We start from the raw sequence: 22,970 nt of genomic DNA on the forward strand, positions 1-22,970 counted from the left end.
TTACCCCAAATGGTAGTATGTATTATTTAAAAAAAAAAATATATATATTTTTATATTTAATATCAAACTTTAAAACAGAAATCAGACTTGTTATTTATAGTAGTTATAAACTAAGGCTGTCAAAAATGCTATAATTGTTAACATCATGATTTCTGACTAGAAGTAATAAATTATTACATTAAACAGTAAATCATTGTTATTGCTCAGCTCTTCTTCTGGCCGCTTCTGAAAGAAGTCTAGGTGATGTGAAAAAAGCCAGAAATGTTACCCATTGGGTTTGCACCAACAAACACATCTGCGAAGTTCCTCTTGGGCATATAAGAAAGAGAATTGATGTAGTTCCTGGCCTGTTGATTAAAAAAAACACACACATTAAAGGATCACATATAATTATTAAAGAGTCAAAATAAGGACAAGATCCAGGACAGAGTAAAGCAAACAAAGATGGCTAAGAAAAAAGCATGACAATATAGAGTGCTGCAAGGATGACGTATTTTTGTAGACCAAAACATTTGAAATATATTAGCATGTTAGCACTTATAGTTCCATCGTCCCGAAGCCAATGGGTTTTTTTAATGGCTTCTGGATAAATGCCTGAAGAAAGCTCAAAATAATACATAATTATTGGGTTCATACAAGATCAAGATATTTTCAGGTTTTATTCTTCAACGTAAAATCCATCAGTAAAACCCTGTGAAGTTTTACTTGGCTTGAAAAAGGTGGTTGATGGGACTTCAGAGGTTCTCAACGACATTAAACGCCATCTAGTCAACTTTCACAGCCTTGCTGTGTTAACTAAAACCTTCAGAGCAAATGCTTCTTAAATAAAGACTGCAGAGTGTTTAATGGTGGTGATGTTGAAGTCATGCAACTGTGGTGAAGTTCATTTAGATTTTTACTTCTACTGATTACATTTAAGATTCAAAATTCATGAAAGTTGTGTTGATTTGTGAAGATTATGAACAAACCACTTAACAATAATAAACTATTGTTTGTCACAAAGCTTATTTTCAGCAATAATCCAAAAGCCAATGGAAGACTCCTATTGGGTTTTTGTCGAGGGAAACTTCAAGACTGGCCTCCAAAAATGTGTCATCGCTGCAGCGCTCTACTGAGATTAAGAATTATCTTAGCCTAAATTATTTTGTGCAAAATTAATCCATATGTGACCCTGGACCACAAAACCAGTCATAAGGGTCAATTTTATTAAAATTGAGATATATACATTAAATGAAAGATGAACGAATAAGCTTTCCATTGATGCATGGTTTATTAGGATAGGACAATATTCGGCCGAGATACAACTATTAAAAAAAAAAAAAAAAAATTCTAAATATTGAGAAAATTGCCTTTAAAGTTGTCCAGATGAAGTCTGAAATTAAGTTTAAATATATTTACAGTAGGAAATTTACAAAATATCTTCATGGAACACTTTACTTAATATCCTAATGATTTTTGGCATAAACGAAAAATCTATAATTTTGACCCATACAATGTATTTTTGCCTATACCCATGCTACTTATGACTGTGCTGTGACTGTTTTGTGCTCCAGGGTCACATACTTAAAATATATAAATGTCACTGATATTTTATATCAAATGCAATGATCTTCACACTATGGTTAAAATGTGCAAATGTTTTTTTGGGCCAATTTCTGTTCTTCCAGAAACATTATATTTCTCCTGGAATGTTAATCTCTATCTTGATCAATCTCATTGACCTCAAACAATACACACCAGTGCTACTGCATGGTAAACAAACATGGCTTTTGTTTACTGCACGGAACATTCGCCGTAGTATGTTAGAGCTTAAGCAGTCTGAACTCACTGCATGCCGGTGTTTGTCTATAAGCTCAGCCTTGCAGTAAACCCTAGAACTGCAGTGGGTGGAAATTAGGTCAGACGTGTTGCAAACGAAAAGCAGGCAATAGTTAGAAAAGACGGAGGTTGGGAGGGGTTTGAAAAAGAAAAATGACCCCTGCAAATAGAAAAGTCACATTGGGAAACGTGGTCACTCGTTTCAGAGCGGCCCGTGTCTGGAGGATTTTCTGCGACATTCTCACCTCGTGGCTCGGCATCCTGCTTATTAGAGAGGCCGGCGGGGTTCCCGTCAGTCGCATTATCTGCTGAAGCTGGTTTATATCGGGGAACCCAGGTCAAGGGGTGTACGATAAAATACACTCATAAATATGAGCGGGAAAACAGGAAAACAATGCGACCAATCGGTTTGCTTTACGTTGCGGCTTGATGCCAAGAAGGGGAAAAAACAGGACAGGAAGAAGAGGAGGAGCAACACATATGCACTCTATGTTAGATAAGACCCATGCATCCCATGTGAATCAGTCTAGTGCTGATAAAGACACAGGAAGTGCAGGACGCAGAAAAGCGAGCATTGCTTTACCCTCGTAAGCGTGGGCTGATTTTGCAAAATCATCTGCCAGCTATCTGACTACTACTTACTATTTTAAGATGATTGCATAAGTTGTAGTTCATGCAAGTGAATAAGAAAGGGGAAAAAATGATGCGACATGAGTGACCGCGGTGACTGAAGCAAGCAGAAATGACTGCCAGGTCGGCATTGCGACTCACAGAGAGTCAAACTCAGGCAGAACAGAAAACTCACAGACTCTGAAGAGATTTTCATCAAGAGCTCTGGCTCTGGGGTTCCGACGAGCATCAAGATAAGCTTCAACTGATCAATATCTTTAAAAGCAAAATAAAGGAAAATGCAGGGAATGGGGTGACTATGAAAGCTGCGACTGGGGAAAAGGAAAACATAAACAATAATAAAAGTATTTTTTAACAAAGGAATAAAAACAGCACAGGAAAATGGGATAAAGGAAGAGATAAAACTGAGCCATGATTGGTTCTAAGCCGACATGCACTCTGCAAAAACAACGCGTGGAGCTCACAACACTTCTCAGGTAGTCAGCAGAGCAGATGTTAGCTAGTAAACTTACCTGACTGAAGTACACTTGCAGAAGATTTAATGCAACAGCGTGTCAGGCATGTGATGTGAACATAACACTGACCACATTTGCATGCACATTGTCTGATTACGGTTCATATTTGGGTTAAGCTATTATTCTGAGAAAGCTATTGTTCAACAAAGACGACAACGGAAAATATTCGTGAACGAATAGTTATTCTGTGACTAAGATGAAACGTTAATGAGCTAAAACTAATATCTGATGATAAAAACTATGACGAAATATATGCCGTGTCTTCGTTAACAAGAACATTAATTGTCAACAAGACCAAAAAAGACATAATTTATTTGTGTTTCTCCAAATTCAATCCTTGATTCAAATTTCTCATAAGCTTAATTGATTTGGTCTAAAGAGAGAAGAATTCATGACTATTTTTGTTTGAAGACTACTTATAAAATAGCTACCAAAATAAATATTCGTAACTGCAGTTCGACGAAAAGTAATGACTAAAAGTTGAAAAAATGCATTGACTTTTTGTTGACTAAAACCATTAATGACTCAAATGACTAAAATGTGACTAAGACTATTAAGCATTTTCGTCTCAAGATAAAGACTAAATCAAAAATGCTTGTCAAAATTAACACTGGTTTACAGAAGAGACTTATTTTAAAACAAATAAAATAAAAAGTTTATTCCTATCTTCAAAAGTGTATTTCATCAATTCATTTTTCAGAACCCTACAGTAATATCACCAAGAATTATCGCATAACGCATAAAAGCGAAATATATGTTCAGATTTGGAGGATATTCCAAAAATAAAAATGTTTACATGATCCAAAATTGTGATAAATTCATGCAGATTTCTAGAAACCAAAATATTGGCTTAACTTCGTTACGCTTAATGCATTTACATTAAGTTTACAAAACTGTAAATTTCTTACATTATCGAAACACGTCCGCTAGCAAAATCAGAATATGAGCAAATTCTGATTCATATAGGAATATTCCTATGCCTGTAAATGCAGTCAGTGAAAACTTGTGAATATGTGACAGGCAGGTGTGAGCTACAGCAAAGTGGCCTAGTTCTACACTCATGTGCAGATCCACACTGACTTCTGTTCAAATCTGGCAAAGATTGGTGGATGTTAGTAAAAATCACAAACAATCATGAAAAAAAGGTCAAAAGTTGACTGAACAGTGTTTGCAAGCAAGTAGATGACAGATTAGGGTAGTTTCTTCATGCAGTCAGAAACATGCTTAAATGATGTTTAAAAGTCAATATTCAGCCATTACATGCATCAAAGTATACTGTGTGCACTTTCAAATGTTTTTTTTTTTTTGTGGATTTAAAGGCATAGTGTAGCCAAAAATGATAATTTACTCACTCTCATGCTGTTCCAGACTTGTATGAATTTCATGCAAAACAAAAGGTGATATTTTACAATGAAAGTAAATGGACACGGGGCTGTCAGGCTCCAAAAATGACAACCAATAAAAGGTGCTTTAGGGTGACGTGGAGGAGATGAATTCTTGAATAAAGTCTTTATTTTTGTTTTCTTTGCACACAAAAACTAGTCTCGTAGTTTCATAAAATTACGGGGTTGAACCCCTGATGTCACATGGATTATTTTAATGATCTCCTTGCTATGTTTCTGAGCCTTGATCGTGTTAGGATCCTTGCTGTCTATGTGAGGGTCAGAGAGCTCTCAGAATTCATCAAAAATATCTTAATTTGTGTTCCGAAGATGAACAATCTTACAGGTTCCGAACAACATGAGGGTGAGTAATTAATGACAGAATTTTCATTTTTGGGTGAACTATCCCTTTAAGGTCAAGGTTATATCCCTGTCGGTCAATAATGCCCTCTGCTGTTAGGGAAGAGTAATGTGGCCACTTAAGCACTTGGTGTGCCATCACCGTCTATAGGCGACGCAATGAGTCGATATCACTTTCTTTTAAGGTGTCCTTGTTATACGTTATATGTACTTACTATTATAATTACAATAAATTATGCATAATTACATGCAATTAACCCTAAACCAAAACCTCATCCTAACACTAATCATATAGTAAGCACATGTAGTTCATTAATATTACTCAGTCCTTAATTACACTGTAACAAGAACACCTTAAAATTAAGTGTAACCATCCAGTCATTATATAGATCAGTGGGTTTTTAAAGGTATATTCACTCCTGCAATTTTACACATCTAAACCCAAGTTGGAGACAAACACACAAAAAGACAAATGCACACAGAAAACAGATAATCTGCACGTCTTGGCAACCAAACAACTACTTTATCCTAATCTAATTTTTCACAGGCTTCCTTGAAATGCAGATCACACTTCCTCTCTCTAAAGGCCAGGACCCCATTTAATGTGTTCTGAATGTAATGTATGAGCGCATTGTATTTTTCACAGGGGGGTTGATTCGACGACCTCGCTCACTAGAACAGAAGCAGCAAATCATTAAGATTCCCAGAGCGGCGCACGCTGCGCTTTGTCCTTTAAGACTGAGCAAAGTTCATGTTTTTTGTCAACAGGACCATCAGGCAGGGTGACTCACTGGGAGGCAGCGGGAATGACTCTAGCTGACTCATTCCTCTCAGGATCGCTGCCTCTCTATGAATTAGATCCGGCTGACACGCGTAGGTGTCTTTTTCACACTTGCAGAGAGGAAGGGAGGGATCGGGCAATGCATGCCAAGAATGTCACACAACTAAAGGGTATTTCCAGAAAGAGAGATTTGTGGCAGGGGTTGAATGAAGGGGAAAGGATACGATCAGTGCCGGGAAACAGGGTCCGTCCTGTGAGGAGCTCAGCCATTATGCAGCCCACCGACCAGATGTCCACTACAACACAAAACAAAAACCCTCTTCTCATTCACTGAAACAACATACATTCTGTTAAAGACAAAAATGATATTCATTTTCTTAAAGGGATAGTTTACCCCAAAATTAAAATTGTTATAATTTACTCATCCTCGTGTTGTTCAAGAATGAGTTGATCGTGCCCACTGACGTTCATAGTATTTCTTTCCATACTATGGAAGTCAATGGGGGCCAAAAACTGTTGGGTTCTTCAAAATATCTGCTTTTGTGTTCAACTTTTCCATACAGGTTTGGAACGATTCAATTTTGGGTGAACTATTCCTTTAAATGCCCCTAGTCTTACTGTGTAAAATTCATCAGTGCATGCTATTTTAAAAAAAAAAAAAAAAACACAAGTGAATGGAACATTGCATTATTAAAAAATATACAAATTTAAGGTGAATCATTTGCAATGTGCGTTCATTTTCAACTATTCATATACTATTATTCATATGGCATTATATAATTTATACACTTTTATTTTTGTAGTTTCAGTCAATTAGAACTTCCAAGGCAACATTTCTTATTTCCACAAGCTTCACAAAGTTATTACAAAGTTGCATATCTATTTATTTATTTATTTATTTATTTATTTAACAACTTCAAGTTTCCATTCCAACCAGAACACATTAACCCAAACTTAAACTATTAACTAGTCAAAAAGAAGGTGATATGCATCTGTAATACGATCTACAAACAGAAACAAATTCCCAGCTGTGCAGAAAATGTATAAATGGGAATCAAGAAATTTAACAATAAGAACTTACCCAATAAATAGAAATTAAAACCAAAAAAATAATAATAATTATACAATATTGTGGTATAAAGTATAAGCACTTTTGCAAATGTGACTAAGACTGCATGAGCGGGAAAAAATAATACTGACCAATAACACTGCCCATTTTTAAACATTCAATCATATCCTCATGAATAATAATAAATCCCATCCTACATTATTTCCAGCTGAATATTCTTTTTTAGCCAGTTAAGTGCATTGTGAATGCTGTTTCATGTTGTCTTTAAATATAAAATGTAAAAATTGAATATAAAACAAAAGCTTTTTTTACTCATTAACACAGAAGGGAGGATTCTGGCTAATCCTGACCTGTCATGTTGTAGTGCATCCAGTTGAGCATGATCTCTGGGGCACGGTACCATCGGGTGGCAACGTATCCCGTCATTTCATCATCAGTCAGCCGCGCCAGCCCAAAGTCCAGAATCTGAGCACAGGTATCAGAGAAAGCATTAGCCATAAACTCCACTCATCAGCGCTCATATTACACTGTGTGCCTCAGTGTTGGTCAACAGAAGATAATGATAACAGATGTCACAGTGGAAAAAGCATCAGATGCTGCTGCTGCTGATGATGATGATGGCAGAGATCTTGGCAATCAAGGCAAGCTTGCTCTCACCTTAAGTTCACAGTCTTCATTTACAGCCAAGTTACTGGGTTTAAGATCCTGTATTATGGGAAAAGATAGATAGATAGATAGTATTTTTTTATTTGCATCATTTTTTAATACAAATGGACTAATAAAAGTCATCTTGTGGAGCTAAAATAATGTCACGGCAGAAATAACCTTAATTCTAAACTATAAAGGTGTTTGTGCAGAGGAGACTGTAAAACCAAATCTGCACAAAACCTGCAATAAAACTGACATATCCATACTTATGAGAAAAACCATCTTCGGACTGACAGCTGTACGTTTCAGTCAAATCTGTCTAAAATTCTTAATGCCTTTCCATCCCTACACATCTTAAAGGAATAGTTCACCAAAAAATTAAAAATTACTCACACTCAGGGAATCCAATTTGTGGTGGTGTGCTGTTTCTTAATCAGAACAGATTTGGAGAAATGTAGCATTACATCACTTGCTCACCAATGGATCCTCTGCAGTGAATGGGTGCCGTCAGAATGAGAGTCCAAACAGCTGATAAAAACATCCACAAGTAATCCACACCACTCTGGTCCATCAGTTAACATCTTGTGAAATGAATAGATGTGTTTGTAAGAAGCAAATAAAGTTTTTTTTTTTCTTTAAACTGTTGCTTCCAGGAATAGTCATCTCGTCTGAATCAGGAGTGAAATATGCACAGATCAAGCACCGTTTACAAGCAAAAACAGCTCTAAACAAATATGTCTATGGATTTGGATGAGAGGGACAACAGGGGATGGATTTTTAACTGGAGGAAGAGTTATTATGGACTCGCATTTTGACCAGACATGATGGTTTGAAGTTAAAACGTCTAATGATGGATTTGTTTCTTACAAACACACAGCTTTTCACTTCACAAGGCGTTAATCGATGGACTGGAGTGGTGTGGATTACTTGCAGATTACTGTGATCAATACGTTTGGACTCGTGTTCTGACGGCACCCATTCACTGCAGTGGAGCCACTGGTGAGCAAGTGATTTCTCCAAATATGTTCTGATGAAGAAACAAACTCATCTACATCTTGGATGGCCTGAGGGTGAGTAATTTTCAGCAAATTCTCATTTTTGATTGAACCATTATTTTAATAATTCAGCGATTCAGCAAAAAAAAATTAATATATTAATCTCTGAAGTGAAATTCTAAAGTAAGGACTCTATATATTTTATCATGAAAGGTGTTATCAAATATTGGCATATATAATGTAGAAAAAAAACCTTTAATATTTAATAACATATCTGGAATATAAAATATATATTTTTTTAGCTTCCAAAATATGACACTGAAACAACACCAGAGACTATTTAAAAAGTAATAACCCCACACTGCTCATAAATAACTGATGTAATGAACAGAAAGTGTGGTCTACTCACTCTGTGGATGATGTCTGCTGAGTGAATATACTGTGGAGAGGAAGACAGATGAACTCGCTTCAGTCAAATATAGAGATCAATGAGAACCAGTTACATGCAGACCAGACGTCTATGTGGAGCACACTTTAAATCAACACAGTACTTCATACTCTAGCTCATACACTACAAACATAGCATTCTACATAAATAGAACACTACATAAGTGCTGCATAATTATCTTTTAAATTAACATCAGAGAGAGTGAACTACAGCAATAGAGGCAGATCTTATTATTTTTATAAAGTCAGACCTTAATGCAAGCTTTCAATATATATCTATAAATATTAATTTAGGCTCCCATTACATTGAGCAATTACAACCAAGTGAAAGTGAAAACAGTGGGTTGGGCCTAACCTTCAGTCCTCGCAGGATCTGATAAATGAGGAACTGGACGTGATCATCCGTCAGCTTCTGGCACTTGACGATATTATTGAGGTCTGCTCCCATGAGGTGGGTCACCAGATACCTGTTAAACAAGACAGCATTAACCCATTAGTCCTGTTTAGTGATGCAACGAAATTCTGGTAACCAAGAATATTCAGCCAAAAAATTATTTCTGGTTTAAGGCTAAAAAGTTAGTTTTAAGGGGCCAAAAATCACTGACCCAAAGTGTGATGTGTAATTAGAGCTTCTCTGGCGGTGGCACTTCAAGTTTCTATTTCATATACACAACGTGGAGGTGTAAATGCCAAGACTATTTTGACAATATTGATTTCTCAATTTCAATTGATATTCATTTTCAGGAACCAAGATTTTTTTTTTTGTCTTTGCACTCCACTATTTGGAATAAAGCTTTGTGATTTGTTACTTTTGATATGAAACAAAGTCTGAGCTTTCAGATTCAGTCAGTTTTATAAAGAAATTCAAATAATAAATGGGGTTTTAATAAAATAGCTTGCAAACAATGTTTTCTTTACCTTAGGAAAGCCAACTTTATACTGTCCACTTCGTTGTTGAAATACATTTGAAAGGTGGCTGAACTAAAAACTTGTTTTTAAAGACAGATTCATTCAAACATACATTTCAAGGAAAAAAAAACGGTTAAGTAAAAAAGTTGAGAAAAACTGAGTTTATGGTCACTGAATGGCTTTTCTGAAGTAAATGTAACATGTTGTTTACTTGACAAGCTGTTTTAGTGATGTATTTGTCTGTTTCTCATTACATGAGTTACGATACATTTCAGTAAGTTGTAGAGTGTATTTTAACATCTGATGTTCTGTTCATTCATGATTATTTTGTGCTGTAACTAGTAGTAAAGATGAAGAGATGACCAGTTCATGTGCTGCATGAACTAAGGAGCTGTGTTTTAGTGAGGTGCAGAAGTTTTTTATCATGCCACATTAAGGAGCATCAAAACTAGATGTTGACCGATGCATTGGTTTTGCCGATTAATCGGCACCGATAGTTGATTGCTGGAACAATCGGTTATCAGCAAAATTCCATGCTGATAGTTTTCCGGGTTGCATCCATTGCTGGAGCGGCTGAGAAGGGTCTGTTTTCATTATACAGTGTGAGAGCGGCCTCTAGTGGTAGAAATCACTGACGGCACATGCTATTTGTTTAGACACTGATTTTGCAGGCTGAATAGAGCGAGAAACTTCTGACCCAGATTTAAATGCAGCAGACAGAAAATCCTGCCGTGCCACATAGTTTTCCATTAAATTACATCATATTCACCCCGAAGCGTTGTTAATGTGCATAATGAAAGTCGTTAAAATTGCCAAGCATGGTAACTCATATTCGGAATTGGTGCTCTGCATTTAACCCATCCAAGTGCACACACACAGCAGTGAGAAGTGAACACTGTGTGTAATGAAAGTCGTTAGAATTGGGAAGCTATATCCAGCACCCGGGGAGCAACTGGGGGTTCAGTGCCTTGCTCAAGGGCACTTCAGCCATTGGTATTGAGGGTGGAAGAGAGCGCTGTTCATTAACCCCCCCCAACAACTCCTGCCAGCACCGAGACTCAAACCTGCGACCTTCTGGTTACAAGTCCAACTCTCTAACCATTAGGCCACAGCTGTAATAATTGTATATTGAGCATTTTCATCGTAACGTTTGTCTTTCTGTGGCTCTAATAAAGTCTGTATGCTTCATTTATAGAGCTAGAATATAGATCGCTCTTTCCGTTTACTCCATTTTTTTAAACACTGAACTTCAAACTTATCTATGCCTCATTGTTCATTCTTGAAGTAAACTTGTGTCTGTTTGGTGATTAAAAAACTGTTTTAGACTGCTGCTCGAGCAGAGCTGGGTAGTAACGGATTACATGTAATCTGGATTACGTAATCAGATTCCAAATCTCAAGTACTTGTAATTAGAGTAAACTACTTTTTAAAATACTCGTAATCAGACTACAGTTACTTTTTTATGGATTACATGATTACATATAATTTCACAATGGTAATAAGTTGTTCAAAATTAATTGATTCTCCTAAATTTCCTTTTTTTAACGATTCTATTTTTTCCTAATAAACCTGCCGCTTATATATGTTCGTGATTCTTCAAGTTTTTCCGGCGGAGAGGGGGAGGGGTGTCAGAATCACGCTCAGAAGAAATCAGCAACGAGATAATGGAAAATAGCGGGTAAAGCAGACTTTAATCACTGGATGTACAGACATCATTTAATTTTTAAAGAAAGTCACGGGAAAATGTCACTGTTCAGTGTAAGATCTGCCTACCGCAGATTAATTTGCTGTCCACGGAAATCTTTGACCTAGCAAAGTTATTGCTGGGAATTTCATGTTCTTTAATATATTTTTTGTAATGTTGATTTTTCTTCATTGTTACTACCTTATGCACTTCAAGGCCCCGTCCACACGGAGACGCATTTCGCTGTATATGCATACATTTTGTATCGTATAGGTGTTTCGTCCACACGGATCTGGCGTTTTGGGAGAGTGAAACCGATATTTTTTAAACCGGTTCCCAGAGTGGATAAATTTGAAAATGCCGCCTTTACGTTTTCATGTGGACAGCAAATCCGTATATTTTCTGAAACGATGACATCATCAGCCCACGTCTCGTCCCTAGTCAAACACTGCTACGTCACGTAAGAGCAACAAAAACATGAACAAATACTGAACAATTGTCTTTTTATTAATTAACATTAACACAAATTAATAAATGTATTGTTCCATGTTCGTTTGTATACCGAGCGCAAGGTTTATGCGCATAGTCTATGTCTTCTCCGTTCTTAGTGTGTCTCTGTTGCAGAATTTCAGTGCCACATGTTGGTCTGGCATGTTACTACTACATCGTTTTGTGTCTTTTCCTCATTAGTACTATGCACTTAAAATGTTTTAAGATGGATAGAAATGTCATTGCTGTGTGAATTTAGTCTTTTTCAGAATTCATGTTTGCAATGTAGCTATTGTTTGATGTTTTTTATTGATACGGTCATATACACTTCTAGTGTTTTTTTTTAATTTATTTAATATTTGACCTAGCAGGGATATTGCTGTTAATTTCATGTTTTTCAATATTGTTTTTTGTAATGTAGCTGTTTTCTAAATTTACTTAATTCTAAGTAAGTATGCTTTTAAATCATAAGATGTGATTTTGTTTTATTCAGTGTTACTAGCAAACACTTACAGCAAGGTACATTAGTGTTAGTATTTTTTTAAGTATTAACTTTCCATAGATTGCACTTGAAAAAGAAGCTATTGTGGCTCTTGTTGGTGAATTAAATATATTTTTTGTAATATATATATATTTTTTTATCTGTCAAAATAGCACAAGATTAGGCTAATTCATTATATGTGATATCAAATAAGGGTTAGCACAAATGTAATCTCAATGTAATCCAAAAGTAATCAGAATACGTTACCAAAAATGTGTAATCTAAGAGATTATATTACTGACTACAAATTTTGTCATGTAATCTGTAATCAGTAACTGATTACAATTCATAAGTAATCTACCCAGCTCTGTGCTCGAGTTGAATGCGCCGCGTCTGGAGTGTGTGTGATACCGGTGAGTTCTCCTAGACTTTTATATTGATTAGATATCAATTAGTGTTCAAGAATAGAAGCAGTTAAAGTGTGAGAATATACATTGTGCTGGTCTAATTGTAATGCTGTGGCCTTTGTATATATATTTAAAGAGGTGCATCTTTAAGCATGACTGTTGAAATTAAATGGTAAAACTTTCAAATATGAGTCCATTTGTAACATTAGATTAATGAAAGCTGTGTAAGTATTGTTCCTTATTAGAGTGTGGTAATTTCAACAATTACTATTACAATTATTATTATTAATATTACTACTACTAGTATGGTTCAGTACTTTTTTTTGTTAAATAAAACATTATTTTAGTTTTTGTTTAGTATCCATTTTAAAAACTATCGGTTAATTAATTGGTATTGGCCAGTGTGGTCCAACCTAGCTATCGGTGTCGGCAAAATCCACTATCGGTCGACCTCTAATCAAAACCACCAGAAATTTGTATTTCATGACATGTATTTTTTTTTATTTATTTTGTCGGCACCGATAGCCTCATGGCTGTTTTATTTTCATATTTATGTAAACTTATGTGCAATTTAAATATTGTTGATAATTAACCTTATTTTGTGTGTGTGTGTGTGTGTGTGTGTGTGTGTGTGTATATACTTTTTTTTTTTTTGTGTGTGTGTGTATTTACACTTTCATTTTGTTTTTTCACTGGTAAAAAAATAAATAAAAATTCAGTGGATCACTAGTCCAGATTGACATCCAGCACAACCAATTAGCTTGTCCGTGCACAGATGGGAAGGGTGGAATGCATCTGGTGCGGAGCCAGCGGGGCACAGGCGGCCTGCTGGAAGCTCTGTTGAGTGGTGAAAGGAATCCAAGTGACACTCGTTTGACCCGGCCATGAGTGCTATCATTAACCTCAACAATCACGAGCGCTTTGCTGCTCTGCACTCTTCCAGCGCTCAAGGCAAACATGCTGGGTGAAATAACCTTACGGTAGTGAAAATGCCTTCCATTAAGGCTGGCTCTATATCAGCGAGGTTTGCATAGCAGATACTCAAGTATATGGATACATGCAGTTCAGAAATATCTCTTGCCAAACGTGTTCCTCCCTCTTGCCCCAAGCTCTGCTATCCCACTCATTCTCCATGAGATTTTGGGGCCGGGCTATTTATAGAGTATTATAGTATTCTTAGCTCTTGTTTCCATGCATTTTGCAGTGCTTGTTCAATGCAGATATAAGGCACAGTAAGGCCCTTCCTCCAGTGTAAGTGTGTAGAAGTCCCAGCTCCTGTTTCCAATCTCTCTGCAGCCAAAAACAACTCACACTGGAGCGCGTTCTTCCTCTTCGTCTCCTGGCATTCGTGACCTCAAGCAGCTCTCACCCGACTTAAATAAACTATACTGAGACTGGGCTCAACATTTGGACAACACATGAAAGCAGTCCTTAAAGAGCCCCTTGAAATTAAAATGGGACGATGGACCTATATGATAGCATTTTCTTGTGTCAATGACCCAGATTTTACATTGGACATACAAAGAGCCTACACTAAAATGGGTGTCACACCCAGTATCCATGTTTCACAATGTTTCATAATCATAACTGACTGTGTGATCAAGGGTAATCAGATTTCAAACTTTTACTTTGCATTTGTAAACCACTGACAAAGGTACTTTATAAAGGTGGCACAGAAGCGCTTATAAAGTGGCATTTAGGTGTCTTTAAACAGACTGTTTAAAGATACCCAGAGGGGGCAAAAATGAATTTACATAGTAATTATAACTCGCATAACTTGACCTTTCATGCTGCATCTTTACAAAATTTTAAGCAGGCACAGAGCAGCCTTAACTTGGCTCTTGGGTGCTATTTAAAGGCATTTTGGTGCATTTACACAGACTGTTTAATGCTGCTCAGAGGTGGCATGAATGCATTTACACAATAATTACAAGTGGCACAATTTATTCTGGCTTTTATGCTACGTTACATCTTTATCTTTACTCAGCTCTGTAAAGATGGTTCTTTGATTAATGCTCTTATTTGTATTTTATTTACAACCTCTTATTTTGTGGTTCATAACATTGATTGCGCAAATACAGTACAAGTGCGCAACTCTGCTAATAATATGAATAACTGCCTGATTGCAATTATCCCATCTTATTGCAGTTATTATTTTAAAATTTAAAGTCACATATTTAATCCAAATAAGGGAATTTAACAGTACAGAAATGCAATAGCGAGTTATGTAGTGAATGTTTTGGTATAATGGTCTTTTTTTTTTTTTTAGAAGTCAGACGAGCATAAAATGATGTGCAACACTAAAGAATTTAAGAAATGTGTTAATCATACATTCCGATATTCAAAACAAAAATAACATTTTACAATTACACCAAATTATCATGTATTATTCATGTAATAATGCAAAAATACCAGCATGCATGAAAAGTGAATTGAAGAAAAATCATTCTGAAATGCGTCAGCTCATATGAAACTCTTACCAAGACAATTTTTATCTATAATTCCCAAAAGGTGCTCTTATTCTCTTTTGTATGTGTTGACTGTTTTAAGAGGCAGTTATATTATGAGGCAATAACATTTTGCAGGTTATTGCTTATGTGCCTGTGAGGAAATTATGCTGAGCAGATGAATCCGTGTTGCCATGGTAACTACGGCTATTCCCAACACGTGCACAGCCACGATGTTCGTCACCCCTCCCGGAGCAGAAACCGACAGGAAGTAACCGCTGCTGTTTTTGATTATCGTTCTGACAACTGGATGCAAGGCACTTGAACGTAACTGGATTTAACAGGTCCTTCAAGATAGAATGACCACACAACACACCATCAGGACTATGTCTAATTAAGATTTTACTGAGCAATGCAGGGTTGTGCAGTGGAGACACCTACACATCAAGTAATTAGATGGAGCCGCACGCTACTGAGGTGTGGCAGCTACGCCTGAGTAATTACTGCAGTGTGCACTACATATCAGCTGTTTCTCAGTATGGCTCAGAAACCACAGACCTGCAAGCCATAATACCACACAGAACATGCAACCTTTTACAACAACATTTCCTAGAAGTACGTTCTGGATGCAGGGATGAAATCAGAGAAGTTGACAATCTGAAGAGCCTATGAAGAATTTTAGTCAGACCGCCTTCTAGAAATGGAGCAAATACTCACACGTCATTGAATCATGTTAGAAGGTTAGCAGGGGTAGTTGGATTCTGGTAGACAGGTTGCGTGCGATAAAGAATATAGTAATAAATTAGTCTGAAACATGACAACATTAAAAGATTAAGGTCATATCATTTAAAGTCTAAACTTTGTATGTTAGGGGTGTAGCGGTTCACAAAATTCACGGTTCGGTTCGATACAATACAGTGGTGTCACGGTTCGGTACGTTTTCGATACGGGGACAGGGTAATTGCTTACTTTGCAATGTTGGAAATATTTCTGTTTTCAACCATGAAGACTAGCCAGTGGATATCACACAAGCACGCGTTTGACAAACTTTGTGCAAGAGTTATGTTGGTGAACGTCTTAATCTCAATTTACTACGCAGAAAGTGAAAGTAAAAATGCAATGACGGAGTAATGACGGAGCTTTCGGCACGTGACGCCGCTTATTTTCTCAGAGACGACGAGAGACAAATCTACTATGACAATATCGATATTATATTGCGATATAAGAAAAAAAATTACAGGCAAAATATTTTAACCTTACAGAACTAGAAAAAGTAAGGGATTGGACATAGACATGAAAAGTCTTTTATTATTGTGCCATTGTTTTTTGGCCATTGTGCAGTTGTCAGGGAATTGTTGATTATATGCTCACCAATGCAACATTTATTTATTAAAAATACATATTGTGAAATATTGTTCATTTGAATTATCTATTTGAATGTTTTAACACATAGGCTACTGTATTCCTGTGATCAAAACTGAATTTTCAGCACCATTACTCCAGTGTTCAGTGTCACATGATCCTTTAGAAGTCATTCTAATATGATTTGCTGCTCAATAACCATTTCTGATTATTATCACTGTTGTAAACAGTTGTGCTGATTGATATTTTTGAGCAAACTATTTGTTTCACGATTCTCTTATTAATCTTTGAAATGGTCTTTTGTGTCAGAGTTATTTATCTCAATATAACTCTGATACTCTGAGGACAAAAACGTTCAGCCCCGACTCTTTATCGTCATTTGTGTTAAAATTTGCAAAGTGTACCAAATTGAACAAAACTATATAAATGCAAAATTTTAATTCATGAATATGTAACGGTATCCACGGTATCACAAAAACCATATCGTGGAACAACATAATACTTTCATGTACTTAACATGTCACTTTCTGTGGTACAGACAGAAGGCTGTTTAAATGTTACGTGATCTTTCACAATCATTCTAATATGCGAATGTTTTCATAACAACATGAGCCGCTTAAAATGATTAAAGTTATCAATGTTACTGATATTCAAAGTGGTAAGCAAGCACTGCTTTGTTTACGTTTCGTATATCTTTGTTTCGGTTTCTCCTTTTGAATGACGAATACATACTAGTGGCTGATATAGACAGATAATTCCTCTGCGCAGAACCCATGTGTTAGTTTGCCATCGGCTGTCGTCTGTGCTGTGTTTTTGAGTGCAGCTTTTTGGTCTCCTCTGTGTCTCTCCATATCACCGTATGCTGCGTATGCTCTTCTGTGTCATCCGTGCCACAAGGATGCGCTGTTTCTATGTGTATTTAACTTTGATTTGAAATAAAATGGTGCATACTTGTGGCGCGGATGATAGAGAAGAGCATACACAGCATACGGTGATAATGAGAGACACAGAGGAGACCGTTGACAAAGGAATTGTTGAATAAAGTCATTATTTTTGTTTTCTTCACTTAAGAAAAAAGTGTTCCCGTCGCTTCATATAACCCAGATTGCACGTCTGATGGCAGATGGAGTATTCTGACGACGACTTTCATACCTTTTCTGGACCTTGACTCTGTTATTTACTTGCCAGTCACAGGCCTCCCTGTTTTCATCCAAAATATCTTAAATTGTGTTCCGAAGACGAACAGAGCTTTTACGGGTTTGGAACGACATGGGGGTAAGTGAATAATGACAACATTTTCATTTTGGGGTGGAGTGTCCCGTTAAGACTTTTCTTATACCATTTAAGGTATTTAAGACTTTTATGGCATTAAATTTGACACTTAAATGCAAGACTGTTTAAGACTTTTTAAGGACTGGGAACCGTGTATAAAGTCCATTGGGCAGTGCGGTGATGCATTTTGGTAGCCCATTGGAAGGGACAATAGCCCCAAGACATTGGGCTAGCGATTTTGCATGCACTGTGTACTGTAAACACACTTAATAGGAAAATAAGCAGTACTTTATCATCTGTCATTACTGCAGTTGTTTTCTTGGTGCTGGTAAGCATGCGGCCCGCTGCGGTTCCCCTCAGAGGAAACAGCTCACAAAGTGAGATGTGTTGCTTCCACTTGTGTACATCCTCTGTGAAACTCTCGTTTAGATTTTGTGTGGGCATCACCTTTATCTCTCTCTCTCTCTCTGTGCAAGAGGAGGAGTGGGTGCATTTCATAGGCGCTAAACTTTCGATGCACTTCTGCCCACATTCGTAAGCTTTGGCCAAATTTGTTGGCTTTGGCCATTTTTGGTGATATGACAACCATTAATTACACTTCCGTTAAAAGGTTTTTTTTTGAAAATCATCACAAATGTTCTCCAAGGCTCCATTTATCTGATTAAAACTTTTGTTAAAACAGTAATATTATAAAATTGTGCAAATTTGAATGCATTTTTTAAATATAATTTATTTCTGTGATGCAAAGCTGAATTTTCAGCATCATTACTCCAGTCTTCAGTGTCACATGATCCTTCAGAAATCATTCTAATATACTGATTTGCTGATTTGATTATTATCAATGTTGACAGATGTGATGATTAATATTTTTGTGGAAACGTTACATTTTTCTGGATTACATTTTTCTGAATAGAAAGTTCAAAACAACCACATTTATTTGAAATAGAAACCATTTGTAACTTTATAAATATTTTTACACTGTACCGTATTGTAAAGTTTTGTATCGTAGTGTACATCTAAATACAATATTTTAAATAATAAAATAAAAATACATTATAATATTACATACAATGCAAATTATATAAACATAAAACATGAATTTAAATCTATAATAATAAATATTATATTTTATATTAATTTTATAATATTATATATTATATTACAAACTTGATCGTCATGAAATTAATGAACGATGAGGAGCTGGGTCATATTTATATCCATAGTTATAATGGTAAATAATAATCCACATGGAACAGAACCCAAATCTCCAAAGTGTCACAATAAACTATTTAAAGGGGTCATATGATGCGATTTCATTTATTTATTTTTTTCTTTGGAGTGTTATAAGCTCTTGGTGAATAAAGAAGATCTGTAAAGTTGCAAAGACTAAAGTCTCAAATCCAAAGAGATATAGACACTGTGTGTTTCACTGTGAAAGTGAAACTACTTTGTTTGGCCTTCCAAAAGAGGACGATATCCGCTTCGTCATGCCTGGAGCTGATCTGTTCTGGTCGCTGAGGAAATACATCAACTTTGCACTGTGGATCGCCGAATCGGCTTTCACCGTGGACGAAGTGGAGTCCAGCCCGGGGTCGTCACATGTGGTTGACACAAGACCGCCGGCCGTTCCTCACTTAAACCTGCAGTGTGTGACGCATTTTATGGAGGACTGTTTCCTGAACCTGCAGAGGAGCCTACAATGGGTCTGTGCTCAAAGGCTGTTCTATAAAGTGGGGCAGTTCCAACTTTGCAACGACAGTCTGGCACTTCTGACTTATAGTCTGTAAGTAAATTTTATATATCTAAAGAATTTGCCACTGATGATTCAAACCGAGTTTTGAGTAGTGTAAAGTAGCGCTTGTTGTTTTTCATTTCTCCGGCATTTCTTATTGTTTTGCAGTGAAAATATACCACACACAACATTCTTCTAACACTGTTATGACTTTTCTGACTTTGAGAACCACTGTAGGTCTCCAGACTAACGTTCGACGACACCAGCACTAGTGCCATTAAGTTCTACAGAAGGTGACACCAGCGCCTGACAGTAAAGCACTCACCCGAATCACACATTTACAGTACATCTCGGAGACATCTAATGTCTGCATTTACATATGCAAGATGTATTTTTAAGAGTGCTTGTTCATCTGCAGTGCATCTCTAAGATGTTTCCTCTCAGATGTCAAATAGACATTTATTAGAATGCATGCAAATCTGCTTCTGAGACGTTTATCAGAGTACACAGCAGATGATTCCCAGATCTTTAGCAGACGTCTTACAGATGTAATAAATATATTACATCTGATAAAATGTACTTTTATTACTGTCATTCATAATGTCTAAATATAATTTCATGAATACAAAAATATATAGGCTATATTAGGGAGTGGAAATGGCCAATAAGTACTTCTCTGCAGCCATCTTCTAGTGGTCATTTAATATCTTTTTTTTAATTTATTTTTAAATAAGTCTTTGCTTTCCTACATTATAAAACTTTTAGTTTTATACATGGGGGAAACCTATTAAGGATGAAAAATTATCGTCACATTAAAAATAACTTTCAAATTCGGTAATACTTAAAGCATCGAAGTGCTGGGAAAAGTTGTGTGACACATTTAAAATCACTCGAAAACATTAGACCATTTCTGCCACAAGTTGTTCCTGTAGTTTACTGTTAAATCCATGGTGAATGGGGGAGATTTTGTGTTTATTGAAAAATGTTTTGTCTGGTTTTCACATCAGTGGCGTTTGTTCTAATATCAGCTTTAACAGAATTCTTCGCTGAATTTGAATGCTTCTCACAAGATTTCACAGAGATGTTATGATTCTGTGGAGATTCGACTGCTTTCTTCACTGTATCTCCTAGCGCTGTGTATAACGGTGTTGCGAGATCGAGATCAGCCCGCGGCTGCGGCTCGAGCAGATGCACGGTCTGCGCAGCCCGAACTAGTAGCGCGAATTCGTTCAGCTTTTGGTTTGTTTATCCAATATAGCTCTTGTAAATCGGTCATGATGTGAACACAAGGCCTTTCTTTGACTGAATGCGCATTGCGATGACGTCACGGGACGCTTCTAAGGCCAAATTATGCGGAAAATTTGTGTCAATTACGAAAATTTGCGATCTTTATTTTGCGATAAATTCAGTGATTGCAAAATCCAGAAATACTGGAGGGACTGATTAATTGCTAATGCTTTTATCACGGTATACGGTATTATCACGGTATTGAAATTTTGCATCAAAAAAGTGGTCATAATACAGTATAACAGGTTAAATAACTTTTTTCTTATAACAAAAATAACTGAACATTTAAATACAATAAAGCAATACAGAAAAATATAGTTAAAAGTTTTACACATATTAAAGTGTAAAAGAACTATAAAGACCCATAGGTATCACTTTACAATAAGACCTCATTAGTTAACCATAGTTAATGCATTTACATTCACAATGAGCAATAGCTACATTTGCTACAGAAGTTATTATTAAAAAATACAAGTCTTAGGTCATGTTAGCTCATTAAATAACAGTTCCAACTTTCGATTTTATATTATTGGAAGTACCTAAGATTAATGAATGTTCAGAAGAATTTTTCATTGGCAGTTTATATTAACTAATGAATTAACTAATGTTTACTAATGAAGCCCTAATGTAAAGTGTGAATGTATGTGAATGTATATCTAGGGCATGTTGTAGTCCAGATTAAAATGTAAAAAATGTTTGAAGATGAATAGCCTATTAAGTCTAAATATTTAAGTATCTGGTGCTGTGATGGACACCATAGCAAATCCACAAATCTGAATGGCTATTTAAAATGATTTAAATATGTTTTAGAAAGTGCAGCTGCTTTATTTATGGGGTTTCCAGGGTAATGGCTGCATTTTCTGCAGTTTAGCGCCATCTGCTGTCAGAGAGTGAATGTGCTTTCATTCAGGCTTCTCTCAGGTGTTCCTCCATGTGCTTCTCATGCTTGCTTGTTTACATCAGAGCGGCACATGCATCTTTCAAGCAGCATACAGCGGTGTTGTGCATTTTAACCAGTTGATGGGAGTAGTATTCTTAAAATGCATTTCAAATTCTGAATAATTTGTAATATAGAATTAATCACTGTATTTAGAAGTGCCCACCATAACATTATCGTGATATATCATATTACCGAATACCGACACATGTCTAGGCGCGATACGCAACACAATGCATAAAAACACAGTACAAGTCATTATTATCAGTAATTATGTCCCCACTGGATGCAACAAATGCCTCGTTTGTAATGGGTTTTATTGTTTTGGTCTTGTCGTGCTGGCAGACGCCATCACAATATGTTAAGGGGCGTAACATTTCCGTCACACGCTTGAGGTATTCAGCCAATCACAATGCACTGGATTGTGTATACCTCGCCAATCAGTGTATACCTCGCTTTTCAGAACGATGAGCTTTGTAAAAATCAATGCATTTCAGAAAGGCAGGCATAGAGGAGAAACAATAATATACAGTATGTGGAAAATAATGTGTTTTTTTTTTCTTTAAACTGCATGAACACATTGCAGAGCAAAAATAAGCAAAGATCTAAATATCTGCATGCATCTACGCTTCAGATATGCAGAACTGTGCAGCTTAGACAGGCACTATGAAACTGGTCCAAAGAGGAATCAGACCTTCGTCATCACACATAAGTCACACATATGGCTGCAACATTTCACCAGAGTGCTGTGTTTTGCTCATATTACACTGCTCATTACAGCTAATGTTTACTACAGTCCTGGATTGAAGCTGCGTGTCGGTTGCCACAGTTCGCAATATGAAAAAGGATGAAGAGTCGATCTGTTCAGGGATTTGAGTGTTATTAAACACTAACATCTGTAAGACAGACAGACAACACCAGGGAACATGAATGCGCGTCATGCAGGAAAATGGAGGGAGGGAGGGAGAGAGAAACAGAGATCGAGTAGGTGGCTGATCCAGCAGTGTTTCACCCACGCTCAAATAGAGGCTGCACAGATTCCTGGACTCTGGCCATAAGGCAAAAAGGCTTCTTTTTTTCTATGCAAAACACGTTGAGTGTCTTGACAACAGCAGGCAAATAAGATCATTTGTACATACCGTATGCCTGCTGAAAACACAGGCATGCACTTTTGACTAAGGGCGTGCGGACTGTGTTTGTGGAGTGTGTTTTTGTGTTGGTACTTTGGCTGCTTTACCTACCTGTTGTGGATAAATATGACGCTAAACCTGCCAGTAGGTGGCGGCAAGTCTGTCTTAAAGGGATAGTTCACCCAAAA

The 22,970-nt window shown here is 36.5% G+C and overlaps 1 protein-coding gene across 1 annotated transcript in view; it reads right to left on the bottom strand.

The window, feature by feature from the left end:
• The window catches only part of LOC109066900 (mitogen-activated protein kinase 14B-like), a 35,797-nt gene that overhangs the window by 2,851 nt on the left and 9,976 nt on the right, over positions 1 to 22,970 (bottom strand). Inside the window, 9 exon segments of the mRNA XM_042733647.1 lie at positions 269 to 347; positions 2,064 to 2,143; positions 5,711 to 5,782; positions 6,906 to 7,020; positions 7,213 to 7,260; positions 8,608 to 8,637; positions 9,001 to 9,112; positions 15,780 to 15,823; positions 22,543 to 22,548. Coding sequence (XP_042589581.1) covers positions 269 to 347; positions 2,064 to 2,143; positions 5,711 to 5,782; positions 6,906 to 7,020; positions 7,213 to 7,260; positions 8,608 to 8,637; positions 9,001 to 9,112; positions 15,780 to 15,823; positions 22,543 to 22,548 — 586 coding nt within the window.

The sequence above is a fragment of the Cyprinus carpio genome, chromosome B11, assembly GCF_018340385.1.
Source record: "Cyprinus carpio isolate SPL01 chromosome B11, ASM1834038v1, whole genome shotgun sequence".
Lineage (NCBI taxonomy): Eukaryota > Metazoa > Chordata > Actinopteri > Cypriniformes > Cyprinidae > Cyprinus > Cyprinus carpio.